This window comes from Labeo rohita, chromosome 3 (genome assembly GCF_022985175.1).
Source record: "Labeo rohita strain BAU-BD-2019 chromosome 3, IGBB_LRoh.1.0, whole genome shotgun sequence".
NCBI lineage: Eukaryota > Metazoa > Chordata > Actinopteri > Cypriniformes > Cyprinidae > Labeo > Labeo rohita.
Genome location: NC_066871.1, coordinates 40,094,208 through 40,106,727, shown reverse-complemented (window position 1 = coordinate 40,106,727; position 12,520 = coordinate 40,094,208). Strand labels below are relative to the sequence as shown.

At 38.0% G+C, this 12,520-nt stretch overlaps 1 protein-coding gene across 11 annotated transcripts in view; it reads left to right on the top strand.

The window, feature by feature from the left end:
* The window catches only part of rbfox3b (RNA binding fox-1 homolog 3b), a 314,331-nt gene that overhangs the window by 203,304 nt on the left and 98,507 nt on the right, over window positions 1-12,520 (top strand). Inside the window, exon 1 of one of the 11 annotated variants that reach the window (XM_051106637.1) lies at window positions 375-643. The exons of 9 other annotated variants lie outside the window; for them this stretch is intronic. Coding sequence is in view for 1 of the 2 variants with exons in the window: in XM_051106642.1 (XP_050962599.1) it covers window positions 626-643 (18 nt within the window). In the remaining variant the exon portion in view is untranslated. Of the gene's footprint in view, window positions 1-374; window positions 644-12,520 lie in introns of those variants that run through there. One more of the 11 variants, XM_051106642.1, reaches the window with a different exon arrangement.

Below are 12,520 nucleotides of genomic sequence, written 5' to 3'. Positions count from 1 at the left end.
ATTGTCTTGCAAAATATTTGCACAATATACCATATTATTTCTTTATGGTAAAATAAGAGCCGTATGTGGTGGTTCCCAGCACATGAAAAAGAGACAGATTCACAGTTCGCTCTTTGAATGACATTCTGTGTATGTCGGAGAAATAAACACAGCTCCGTGCTCCATCTTTATATGTTCTCCCGTGTTTTATGTTGTTTGTTTGTGGTGGCTGTTGGGTTTCGTATGCCGTATCTTGAGAGGGTTGTGGGTAGAGCCTGTTCACTCACATCCGCCATCAATACTGTCATCAGAGAAAACCCCCTCGCTCTCTCTTTCTCACTCTCGCTCTCTCTCTCCCCGCTGGAGGCTGCTGTTATCCTGGTTCAGACTCAGTCTTAAAGTAAAGCCGCTGTGAGACGAGAGCAAAGGAAGGAGTAAAAGAGTATCAGACACACTGACGTCGCTTCTTGAGGTGTTTCCTGAGAAAACGGTTGACTTGTAGACCTCCAAACATCAGAAAAGTCTGAAGCGACGTCTAGGAGGAGAGGAGGAGACGTGTGGAGGAGACAGGAGGAGAATCCAGCTGTCCTAAACTTAAGAGAAACAGAGAGAAAGAGAAACATCTGTAGAGGGTTTTGCAGCTGAAATGATGATGTACTTTTGGGTGAGTAAGAAGAGTGTGGCATGTGCTGCATGGCTGCGATACGCGCTGGGGAAACGCACTGGTGTGTCGGTGATGTTCACGTACATTGCGCTTGTGTTACTCGTGTCTGGTCAACTGTGAACTACTCGCTTCTCTTCCGCTCTGGACAGGGAGTTTATAATGAACTGTAATGCTCAGAGGAGGCTCGTTTAGTACTCAGGAGACTCTGTGGAGTTCAACTTTGCTTAAAATTCATCAGGCGACAAACACCTGAAATATGTCGTCTAGTAAGAGTACAGAGCTATAAAATGAATCGAGTTCATATTGAGATTTTGGAGTTTTGATTGTGGAGTTTGGGATCGGAACACAGTTTGACACATTATTGGGATTTCTTTTGAGTTTAGTTTAGTTTAGTTTAGTTTATTTCATTTGTTTAGCAGGGACCAGAGTTAGCTATAAAGCTAATTTACATTATACATGCCATCTATGAAGCAGGCGACTCTGTTGGCTCTCCATTAAATCTCATTGATGACTTCAAGAAACATTTGAGACTCTTGTTTGTGATTTTTCTTCTCTATTGATGATTTAGGAAGGTATTATTGCTCAGATATTGCTCTTTCATAGCTCAAGGAAACCCAATATTTCTCTTGGTATCAGCATTGTCTCATATGTTTCTCCTCAAGTAAAAGATGACTCCATTTGATCTCCATTCAATCCCATTGATGTCTTGGAGAAACATTTGAGACCTCAAAGAGATCTTCTTTGTGATTTTTCTTCTCTATAGATGTTTTAGGAAAGTGTTATTGCTCAACGATTGCTTTCTCATAGCTCAGGTAACTTCATATTTCTCTCGGTATCATTATTGTATTATATGTTTCTGCTTAAATTAAAGACGACTCCATTTGATAGCTCACATCTCAGATGTTTCTCCTACAATCAAAAGAAATAAATATTTACAATCTTTTCTGAAACTCTAGAGGACACTTTTGAGTCTCTTTTAGTCTCATTGATGACCTGGAGAAACATTTGAGACTTCAGTGAGATCTCATTTGTGATTTTTCTTCTTGATAGGTGGTTTAGGAAAGTGTTATTGCTCAGATATTGCTCTTTCATAGCTCAGGGAACTTAATATTCCTCTTGGTATCAGCATTGTCTCATATGTTTCTGCTCAAATTAAAGATGACTCCATTTGATCTCCATTCAATCTAATTGATGTCTTGGAGAAATTTTTAAGACCTTAATGAGAACTTCTTTGTGATTATTGCTCAGAGATTGCTCGGGAAGCTTCATGTGTTTCTCTGTCTCAGCTTTACCTCAGATGTTTCTCCTACAGTCAAAATGTATAAAAATGTATGATCTCTTCTGAAACTCTAGAGGACACTTTTGAGACTCTTTCAGTCTCACTGATGTCTTGGAGAAACATTTGAGACCTCAGTGAGATCTCCTTTGTGATTTTTCTGCTTAGAGATTGCTCTTTCATAACTCAGGGAGCTTCATCTCTTTCTCTGTCTCAACATTATCTCAGATGTTTCTCCTACAATCAAAAGATATTAAGATTAAGAAACTCTAGAGTCTCATTAATGTCTTGAAGAAACATTTGAGACATTGTGAGATCTCATTTGTGATTTTTCTGTTCTGTGGGCAATTTAGGGGAATGCTATTGCTCGAATGTTGCTCATTTGTGGCTCCGGGAATTAAGTATGTCTCTTGGTGTCAACACTATCTTAGATGTTTCCCCTAAAATCAAAAGAAATTAAATTTGAGATCTGAAACTCCAGAGGTGATGTGAGATCTGTAAAGCAGGCAACTCCATTGCCATTTTGGAGAAACATCTGAGACCTCATTGAGATCTCCTTTGTGGTTTTTCTTTTCTATGGGTGATTTAGGGAAATATTAATCTCTTCTGAAACTCTAGAGTAGACGTATATGAGAATAGGGGTCTTTTCATCTAGAGAAATCATAAAAATTCAGCAAATGTCTCATTTGATCTCCATTCGCTCTCATAGCTGTTTAAGAGATATAACTGAGATTCTGAAGAGATCTGGTGTGATTTCTCATTCATCAAAGAGTGTGTTTCTGTGATATACTGGTAGAAACTGCGGGTTCATCTCTGAAGTCAACAGAGCCGTCATATTTCTCAGATGTGTTTCGTTTAGTCTCAGTGAGCTTCAAATGAGTTAATTTTTGTTCTTTGTCCTCTGGTTTTCATAGAGTTGGCTGATTTATATGACTGCGTGAGGTGTTTCTGCAGGTCAGAGATGTTCACTGATGAAGTGTCCACATAAGTAGAAAACATAAGCACTGACCGCCGGAGTGTTCAGGTTCTGCTCGTGAAAACTCTAAACCCATGGCGAACGTGTGTGTGTGTGTTGTAGAATCAGCAGAATTGTCCCGTAAAACCATCTGCACTGTTTTTTATAGTGTGTGTAGCGTTCAGGCTCTGTGAGGCTTTTTATGGTCTGCGTGTTTAACAGGGTTTTTCTGTAAATCCTGCGCACTGATTCTGACTCAGTGAGTCTGAATCTCTTCACTGCAGTTCAACTCTTTCATTTGGAATGAGGGAGATTTGTGTGTGGTTTCGCGGTTTATGTATTCAGCACTTTAGATAGTAGTTACTAAATGGAACAACTTTAGTGGTGTTTAAGACAAGTATCACTATCATTGCTCACTATTGATGTGTGTGATGTGATCTTAAAGTAGAGTGTGTCGTCCTGGAGTGTTTGAATGATTGCTCAAATCGTATGTCTCATTGAGGTTTAGTAAGTGATCAGATGCACCATTTTCACATCACATTTCGTGCACCACTGACATTTCCTCAGAAAATGTACAAATCCTGTCTCTGAAATGCATTGTCGTCACAAAGTACAGCACACTCTCTGTAATGATTTGCACTTTACAGTCAAAGCTTTTTCATTTAGACTGCTAAATGATGGATTGATCATTATTTTAAAAACATTTGGCTTTCACACAAAGCTTTATTGATTAAGGTTATTGATTTTAATTGCATTGATGCAGTGAAAACACAACACAAATATTTGCATTTTGTTTTTTTTGTTTTTTTGATCCAAAGCATAATTTTCTTCCGTTTTTACATGTTTTTTCCTTCACTAGTGTTTGAAATCTTCCAGAATGCACTTTATTGGTTATATCTGAATTATTCTGATCAGTTCTAGTTACTACATGTAGTAGAGTTTATGTCAGGCATCATTATTGCTCATAGTTAGTTTTACAGATGCAATTAACCCTTTAAACTAGGGCTGCACGATTATGACAAAAATCATAAAGGTCAGTTATTACCTTGAAACTGTAATTGTGATTAATAATTAGGTTATTACATTTACATTGAATGATGTTTTGAAGCTATTTTTTAATTGTTTGAAGCAACTGCATGCCACGTTTATAGTTTCTTCTTTAAATATAAAAAAAGTAAAACAAGTAAAAATTAAAACAATGAAAAGAAAAACAACTTAAGATAGCCTGTAGAAAAAATACACGCACACACACACATTTGTTTTTGTGAATTGTGGGGACTTTCCATAGACTACTATAGATTTTATACTGACTAAGCGATGTTGTCTATCCCCTAACCCTAAACCTAGCCCTCACAGAAAACATGTTTGCATCGTTACACTTTCAGATAAACACAATGTCAAAAATTTCAGGTTTTACTATCCTTGTGGGGACATTTGGTCCCCACAATGTAGCAAAAACAAGTACACACACACACACACACACACACACACATATCTTAAGCAAGCAGAATAATAAGTGGATTTTTTTTTTGTAATTGCGCCTTTGAACAATTACATAAATGTGGCATCTGTAATTGTAATCACAATTAGAAATCCGATTAATTGTGCAGCCCGACTCTAAACATTCCCATAATAACTGGATGTTGATTATAATTTAATTTAAAAAGTTTTGTTTTTCTCCTGTAATCAATACATAAGTTGAATTTAAGTCAATAAAGTCATTCAATAAAGTTTTGTAAGAAACCAACAGTGTTTAAAATCATTATTGATCCATCAGTCTAAATGTAGAAGCCTGAGGTTGAATTTTTAATGATATTCAAGAAAGATGTGTTTATTTCAGATAATATGAGTGAAATCTGGATGTAGAAGAAGCTGTAATATAAAAGCATTGTCATTTGTGTCTCATGTTTTTATCATTGAAACATTCCCAGACTTCCGTTTGTGTCATTTTACAGTTTTCATCACTTTATCGTTATTCTAACGTTCAAAATTGTGTCCAGCTTCTGACTGGTCAAGATTTTTGACAATTGCGGTGAAAGAATCTCATTGAGCATGTAGTGAGAGACACAGAGGTGAAGGGTGTACAGGTGTGCGATGTTACCTGTCTTTCCAGCTGTCCCTGGGGAGCCGGCAGCACTGCAGTGCAGTATGGGAATTGAGTGTGTTCGCTCCTCATTAGAATATTTATTCAGGAAACAGATGTTCAGTTTGAGGGCGACACCTTGGGCTCTCTGTCCCCCGCTGTTCTCTCTCTCACACACTCACACACACACATGCGTGAGCGTATGCGGGGCCGGTGGAGGCTCTAAGGGGCTCAAACCCTCCGCAGCAGCATTAATCTCTCTGAATGGAGCTCCATCTGCTGAAGAGAAAACACTCAGGTGATGGAGTCACACGAGACATTACTGAGACAAAACACCAGATCAGATTCAACCCTGATGAGCTGTGTTTCATCAGACGGAGAGAGAGAGAGAGAGAGAGAGAGAGAGAGAGGGATGGATGTGTGGTGTTTGTGTTCTGCTCTGAATGTGATGAATAATTGACGAGAACAGAGGCTTTACTGAGGAACAACGGATGATGGTAATAGAGGAGAGAAAGAGATGTGCTGAACGGAGAAAAGAGAGTTTTAAAAACTGCTCAAAGTGTCTGTCTGTCTATCGATCTATCTATCTATCTATCTATCTATCTATCTATCTATCTATCTATCTATCTATCTATCTATCTATCTATCTATGTCCTTCTATCGTTCTATCGTTCTATCCTTCTATCTATCGTTCTAGTGTTCTATCTATCTATCGTTCTGTCTGTTCTATCTACCATTCTATCGTTCATCTATCGTCATCTATCTGTCTATCATTCTGTTGTTCTATCTATCGTTCCATCATTCTGTTGTTCTATCTATCGATCTATCGTGCTGTCTATTGTTCTGTCAAGCTATCGTTCTATTGTTCTGTCCTTCTATCGTTCTGTCATTCTGTCTTTCGCTGTCTGTCATTCTGTTGTCTATTGTTCCATCATTCTGTTGCTCTCTCTGTCTATCGTTCTGTCTATCAATCTATCTTCGCTCTGTCTCTCAGTCTCTTTATCGTTCTGTCTATCGTTCTGTCATTCTAGCTATTGTTTTATCTATCTATCATTTTATCTATCTTATTGTTTTATCCATCTGTCATTCTGTCTATCTATCTATCTATCTATTGTTCTATCTATTGTTCTATCATTCTGTCTGATCCAGCTATTGTTCTGTTGTTTTGTTCTTCTATCGTTCTATCTGTCGTTCTATCTTTTGCTCTGTCTCTCTATCTATCATTCTATATATTGTTCTATAGTTCTATTGTTCTCTCTATCTATCTGTCGTTTATATCTGTCTCGTCGTTCTGTTCTGTGTATTGTTTTACCCATCCATTCATCTGATGGATAGACAAATTTAGATGGATGGATGAATGAATGACATAGTTTTGATCTGAATGGCATGAAATGGTTCCTGTAAAACACCTCGTTCAGTTGTGATATTGTGTGTAAGAACATGTCTGAAAAATATTATATATATCTATTTTTAAGAGCAATTATGGTGATTAATTTTAAATTGTGACCACAAATTGTGATAGAAACTGGACTGCAAGACATTTGAACCATTTCGCCCCTATTGAAGAATCATAATTACAGGTTTAACATCAGTAACTGATCCATGCATGTCTCTCAATTACAGTGTGTGATGTTTGAATACGTGGATGAGATCTGAGATCTACGGTGGGTCACTGAAGAACTGAAACCAGGATTACACAAGAAAGAGATTCCAGGTCAATCTGAAGTGATTCCCAGAGGACGTGCCGTAAACACACTCCTCATCTGTCCTGATCAGAACAGCATGTCATTAGAAAAATCAGCTAGATTCCAGTACAGTTTGAGGCAGCAAGGTTAAATGCCATTAATTGTCTGTATTTTTAACATATGGCTTGTTGTTGGTAATTTCTCCCTTCAGGATGTGAGTGGAATGAGATTAGAGGATGATTGTGTTTTGACCGGCGGCTCTGCCCACATCTCGGCTGCCGCACCTGCCTCATATTGATTAACCACTAACAGCAGTTTCTCACAGCGAGATTTTCATATACACGTCCACCGAGAGCGACGGCCGCTCAGGGGAAATCACATTGGAGTTGTGTGCAGAAATTCACCTCTGCGATCGCACCTGCCGTCATTAGATTCTCGTGCATACGGCAAACCGCAGCGGGCCGGACTGATCCATACACACCGAGAGAAAGAGAGAGAGAGTCTGCCAGCCGTCACATCGCTAAAGATATTAATCGCCGTCCGCCATCTTGGTGTAGGGCCATTAATGTTGAGACCGGCCCAGTGCTCGGCCCTCCGCAGGGACCAATAACATCGACCCGCATTTGATCCATTGGTGCAGATTTATTATAATGTGTTACGGTGATTTTAACACACGCACAATAGAAAATATAATAGGCACCAATGTCTAATATATAAAATTAACCCTTGAGCATCAATTTTAAAAAGTTACTTATGAGTCCATATAGGATGAAAACAGTCATAAAAACTTTTTTCCTGCTTTCACAGTTATCTTTTTTACCACCATCAGTCCTGAACATAACTACAGAAAATGCATTCATTTTCAGGACCTATATTCTATATATATATATATATATATATATATATATATATATATAATTTTTTTGACCATTTATGGTGTTTGCTTTAACACAGCCAAGTGGATTGAATGTAAACAAATAAATAAATAAATTTCAATAATAATAAACAAACAAACAAACAAATAAACAGACACAAATGTCCCTAAAGATACACAAGGGTTAAATGATTATAAAGCCAAGTTATTCTAATTATCCTTACTGTGGGATGTTTATATTTTGCCAAACAATGTGGAAACTTGGCAGTGGCACATTAATGCAGAATTTAATCTTTTTGATTGCTGTTTTTTATTTGGCTAATTAGCGTGGACCAGATAAACAGATCATCATTTTAACAGTTTATGGCTACAAAACTAAAATATATTGACTATTTAATAAAAGGACAAACTGCAGCATCCTGTTTTGAATAAGGAATAGGAAGTAGAAAAAACAGTTCAGTGGTTTAAAATCCAGAAGCTCAGATTTTGGACTAGTTTCTGAGACTTTCTGTGATTTTCAGTGCTTGTTTTTGCCTGCTAGTGTTTGAGTTTTTATGGGTTTGGTGATAGAGAGTGATCCGCTGGCAGAAGTCTTTTCTGCTCAGCAAGGCTGCATTTATTTAATCAAAAATAACAAAAACAGTAAAACTGTGAAATATAAATACAATTTAAAATAACTGTTTTCTGTTTGAATATATTGTGAAATGTAATTTATTCCTGTAATCCAAGCTGGATTTTCTTATGTAAACTTCATCTGTGTGATGTCAAAATATTGCATAGGTTCAGTATGATTCATTTTTGTAGTTTAGTTTCAATAAATACTTATTTTTATGGCTGAATATGAAGTCTTGACTTACAGTACATTTTCATAGAGCATCAAAGTCTTTTATCTCAAAAGCTGAAAGAGAATATCAATGACTATTTTCCTGTCTGAAACTCGGTGAGTGTGAGTGAGGAGTCTGTGGTGCGAGATGTATGATGTCATATCAGCTTCAGTGTTTTCCTTCAAAAGCGTTTCACCATTAAGGGTCGTAAAGCTGTTTAATTTGCTTTATACGGTGACGCCGGGGGCCAGTAAAGCCCTGCGGTGCTGCACTGACTGCGTGCGCGTGTGCGGAAGGGCTGTAAAATGTGAGCACAGAGTGACATTAGTGTTATGGGATATTGACCAATTTTTGGAGAGTTTATGGTGCTAATCAAGGGCCGCGTCCGAGCCGGAGATGAATGTGCGAGTTGTGGCAGAGAGCAGCAGGTCACGGAGGGAGTGTGTTATTTTTTACAGCGCTCTTCATGTGGTGTTTTTTACGCTGGGACTTTAACGGATGTGATTTTGAGTCAGTCTGTATGAAGACGTCCCGCGCCGGATGCTGTCGGTGTATATTTAGTGCTTTAATAAACGGCGTGTCATGTCCCAGAAGAGCTTCTCAAACTACAAGCTGCTGATGTTTAAAACATCTTCACACTTTTGTACACGGCGTCCTCTAATTAGAGTCCGGCGTGTCTTGGATACTAACAAAGAGAAAATTACAGGTGATCCTGCATGCAGTCCTTAGTTTGTGAGATGAAGGGAAGTGTTTGGTGAAGGGAATGTGATTTATAGACCACTGATGCAGAGTGAGATCCCACAGACTCAATTTTGGCCGTTTTCTCATCAGTTGATGGTTAAATTTAAGAGTGACATGAGCGGTTTTGTAGATTTGTTGAACTAGGGTACCACATCCTATCCAGAGTCACTGCTTTGACTCAATTACAGTGTGGTACATAATGAAAAGTTATGGACTACAGAAACAGAACTATATAAAAGCACAAAGCATTCAGGAGTAAATGTCTGGGCAGTTTCTGGTCCAGTTTGTGTTTTGTGTGTGTGTGTTGGTGAAGAATAATACATAAATATATACATGTATACGCTATTATAGTATTTATTAATATTAATAATTTATTTGAACAAGCTTTTATTTTTATATCTTCAGTTTTTAGTCTCATTCAATTTTACTAAGTAGTCTTTGGTCTCATTAATCTATTATTTGTTCCAGAGAGGATAGTTTTGGCAAAATGTCATGATTGTGTAACTTCAATGTTATATATCAGAGTGCTGCCTTTGTACTTTTGACTAAATTGCCTCGCAACTTTTATGATGGCTGTTGTTGTTGTTTATTGAATATTATTAATCAAAAAATAATATTTTATATAAATAATAGTGTTTGCTAATAGTGTTTAGTATTGAGAAACGTTGCGTTCGTGATGATTTTAGTTACATTGTTCCACCATTAGATGGCGACGAGACTGTTTTTATGAGTCAGCAGTAAAGACTTTTATATTGAAAAGTTAATGCTATAAACAGAAGTTATTTTTAGTTTCAACAACAGCTTGATGCAGTAAACAAATGCACTGAGCAGGAAAATCACCCTTAACAGATGAAAGGATATTAATGGTACGACAAAGATAACGCTTTCATCGGCAGATATTCAAACTAATGTTTATTGTGAATACGAGACCGATCAGAAGAATGAATGCTGTATCAGATGCAGGTAATCACACTTGCCCAGTCCATCTCACTCTCATAATACTCTACACAATACAGTGAGCTTTTAATACAGTAATACAATAAGCTTTCAATGAAGCAACTCAGTGTTCCTTTGTTACTAGTTCTAAAGTGTTGTTTTGGAATTAGTAACGGAGGCTTGGGCTCAGCTGTTCAACTGTCAAACTGTGATTTGAATTTGTGGCAGAAGGAAGTAGTTCTGCAAAAAAGAGGGCATTTAAAGACACTCCTTTGTTATTTTGTTTATGTATTTACAGGCTTGTGCCGTTGAACTGTTGTATAGTTCACTGCATTGCATTTTTGGTCTCTTGTTTCTCATTTTCCTCTTGACAATACCCCATATTACTGTGTGGGGTTCAGGTCTAGTGAGTTTGTGGGCAGTCAAGCGCACCAACACCATGGTCATTTAACCAACTTTTGGTGCTTTTGGCAGTGTGGACAGGTGCCAAATGTGCTGGAAAATGAAATCAGCATCTTTAAAAGCTGTACAGCAAAAGGAAGCATGAGGTGCTCTAAAATTTCTTAGTAAACGGGTGCAGTGACTTTGGTTTTCAAAAAACAAAATGGACCAACACCAGCAGATGACATTGCACCCCAAATCATCACAGACTGTGGAAACTTAACACTGGACTTTAGACAACTTGGGCTATGAGCTTCTCCACCCTTCTTCCAGACTCTAGGACCTTGGTTTCCAAATGAAATACAGAACTTGCTCTCATCTGAAAAGAGGACTTTGGACCACTGGGCAACAGTCCATTTCTTCTTCTCCTTAGCCCAGGTAAAACGCCTCTGACGTTGTCTGTGGTTCAGGAGTGGCTTAACAAGAGGCTACGACATCTGTAGCCAAATTCCTTGACACGTCTGTGTGTGGTGGCTCTTGATGCCTTGACCCCAGCCTCAGTCCATTCCCTGTGACGTTCACCAAAATTCTTGAATCAATTTTGCTTGACAAGCCTCTCAAGGCTGCAGTTCTCTCAGTTGGTTGTGCATCTTTTTCTTCCACACTTTTTCCTTCCTCTCAACTTTCTGTTAACATGCTTGGATACAGCACTCTGTGAACATCCAGCTTCTTTGGAAATGATTGTCTGTGGCTTACCCTCTTTGTGAAGGGTGTCAATGATTGTCTTCTGGACAACTGTCAGTTCAGCAGTCTTCCCCATGATTGTGTAGCCCAGTGAACCAAACTGAGAGACCATTTTGAAGGCTCAGAAAACCTTTGCAGGTGTTTTGAGTTGATTAGCTGATTGGCATGTCACCATATTCTAATTTGTTAAATGTGTAAATGTAAGCCAAAATCATCACAATTAAAAGAACCAAAGACTTAAACTACTTCAGTCTGTGTGCACTGAATTTATTTAATACACGAGTTTCACAATTTGAGTTGAATTACTGAAATAAATCAACTTTTCCACGACATTCTAATTTATTGAGATGCACCTGTATGTCATAACACACAACAAATATCAGTGTTCATATGTATCTGATGGAAAACGCTTTGTGTGGGTTTTTTTCATGATGCTGATAATGATATTCAGGGTGTTCACTCAGATCCAGAAACATCTGAACCAGAAGAGCAAAAAAAAAAAAAAAAGTGTTTTTAGACCATCAGAGTGAAGACAACAAGAGTAAAATGAGGACATTTTGGCTGGTACTCACTTTCTGAGACCTGTTTAATGGCCTGTTTAGGGGTCAAGACTTGGTTTTAAGGATCAGGTTGTAGTAAAGGTTAGGTTTAGGGTAAGAGTTTGGATAAGGCACTTAGTTCTGATGGGTAGGTTTAGGGTAAAGAGCTTGAGATTGCACTGTGTCAATGAATGTCCTCACAAAGATAGTTATGCAGGGTTGTATGTGTGTGTGAGTGAGTGAGTTTCCCCACATCTCTCCAGCACAATACGGCTCCAGTCGCTTGGTCTTTCCTTGTTGCACATTAAATTTTAACGTTTTGTACCCATAAGGAGGAAATAGCATCTAAAAATAGTGCCTGACATTAGTGTGTAAGATGATGGCAGAACAGAGTGTATTTGTGCTGAATGTGCGTGGACATAAAGATTTATTACTTCTTTCTTTCTTTTCTTTCTTTCTTTTTCTTTCTTTCTTTCTTCCTTTCTCTTTCTTTCTCTCTCTTTCTTTCTCTGTCTGTCTGTCTGTCAGTCATTCATTCTGTCTGTCTGTCACTCTTTCTGTCTTTCTGATATTCTTTCTGTCTGTCTGTTTGTCTGTCGTTCTTTCTATCATCTTTCTGAGATTCTTTCTGTCTGTCTGTCTGTCTGTCATTCTTTCTATCTTTCTGACATTCTTTCTGTCTGTCTGTCGTTCTGTCTGTATGTCTGTCATTCTGTCATTCTTTCTGTCTCTCTGTCATTCTTTCTTTCTGTCTGTCTGTCATTCTTTCTCTGCCTGTCTTTCATTCTTTCTATCTTTCTGACATTCTTTCTTTCTGTCTGTCTGTCTGTCGTTCTGTC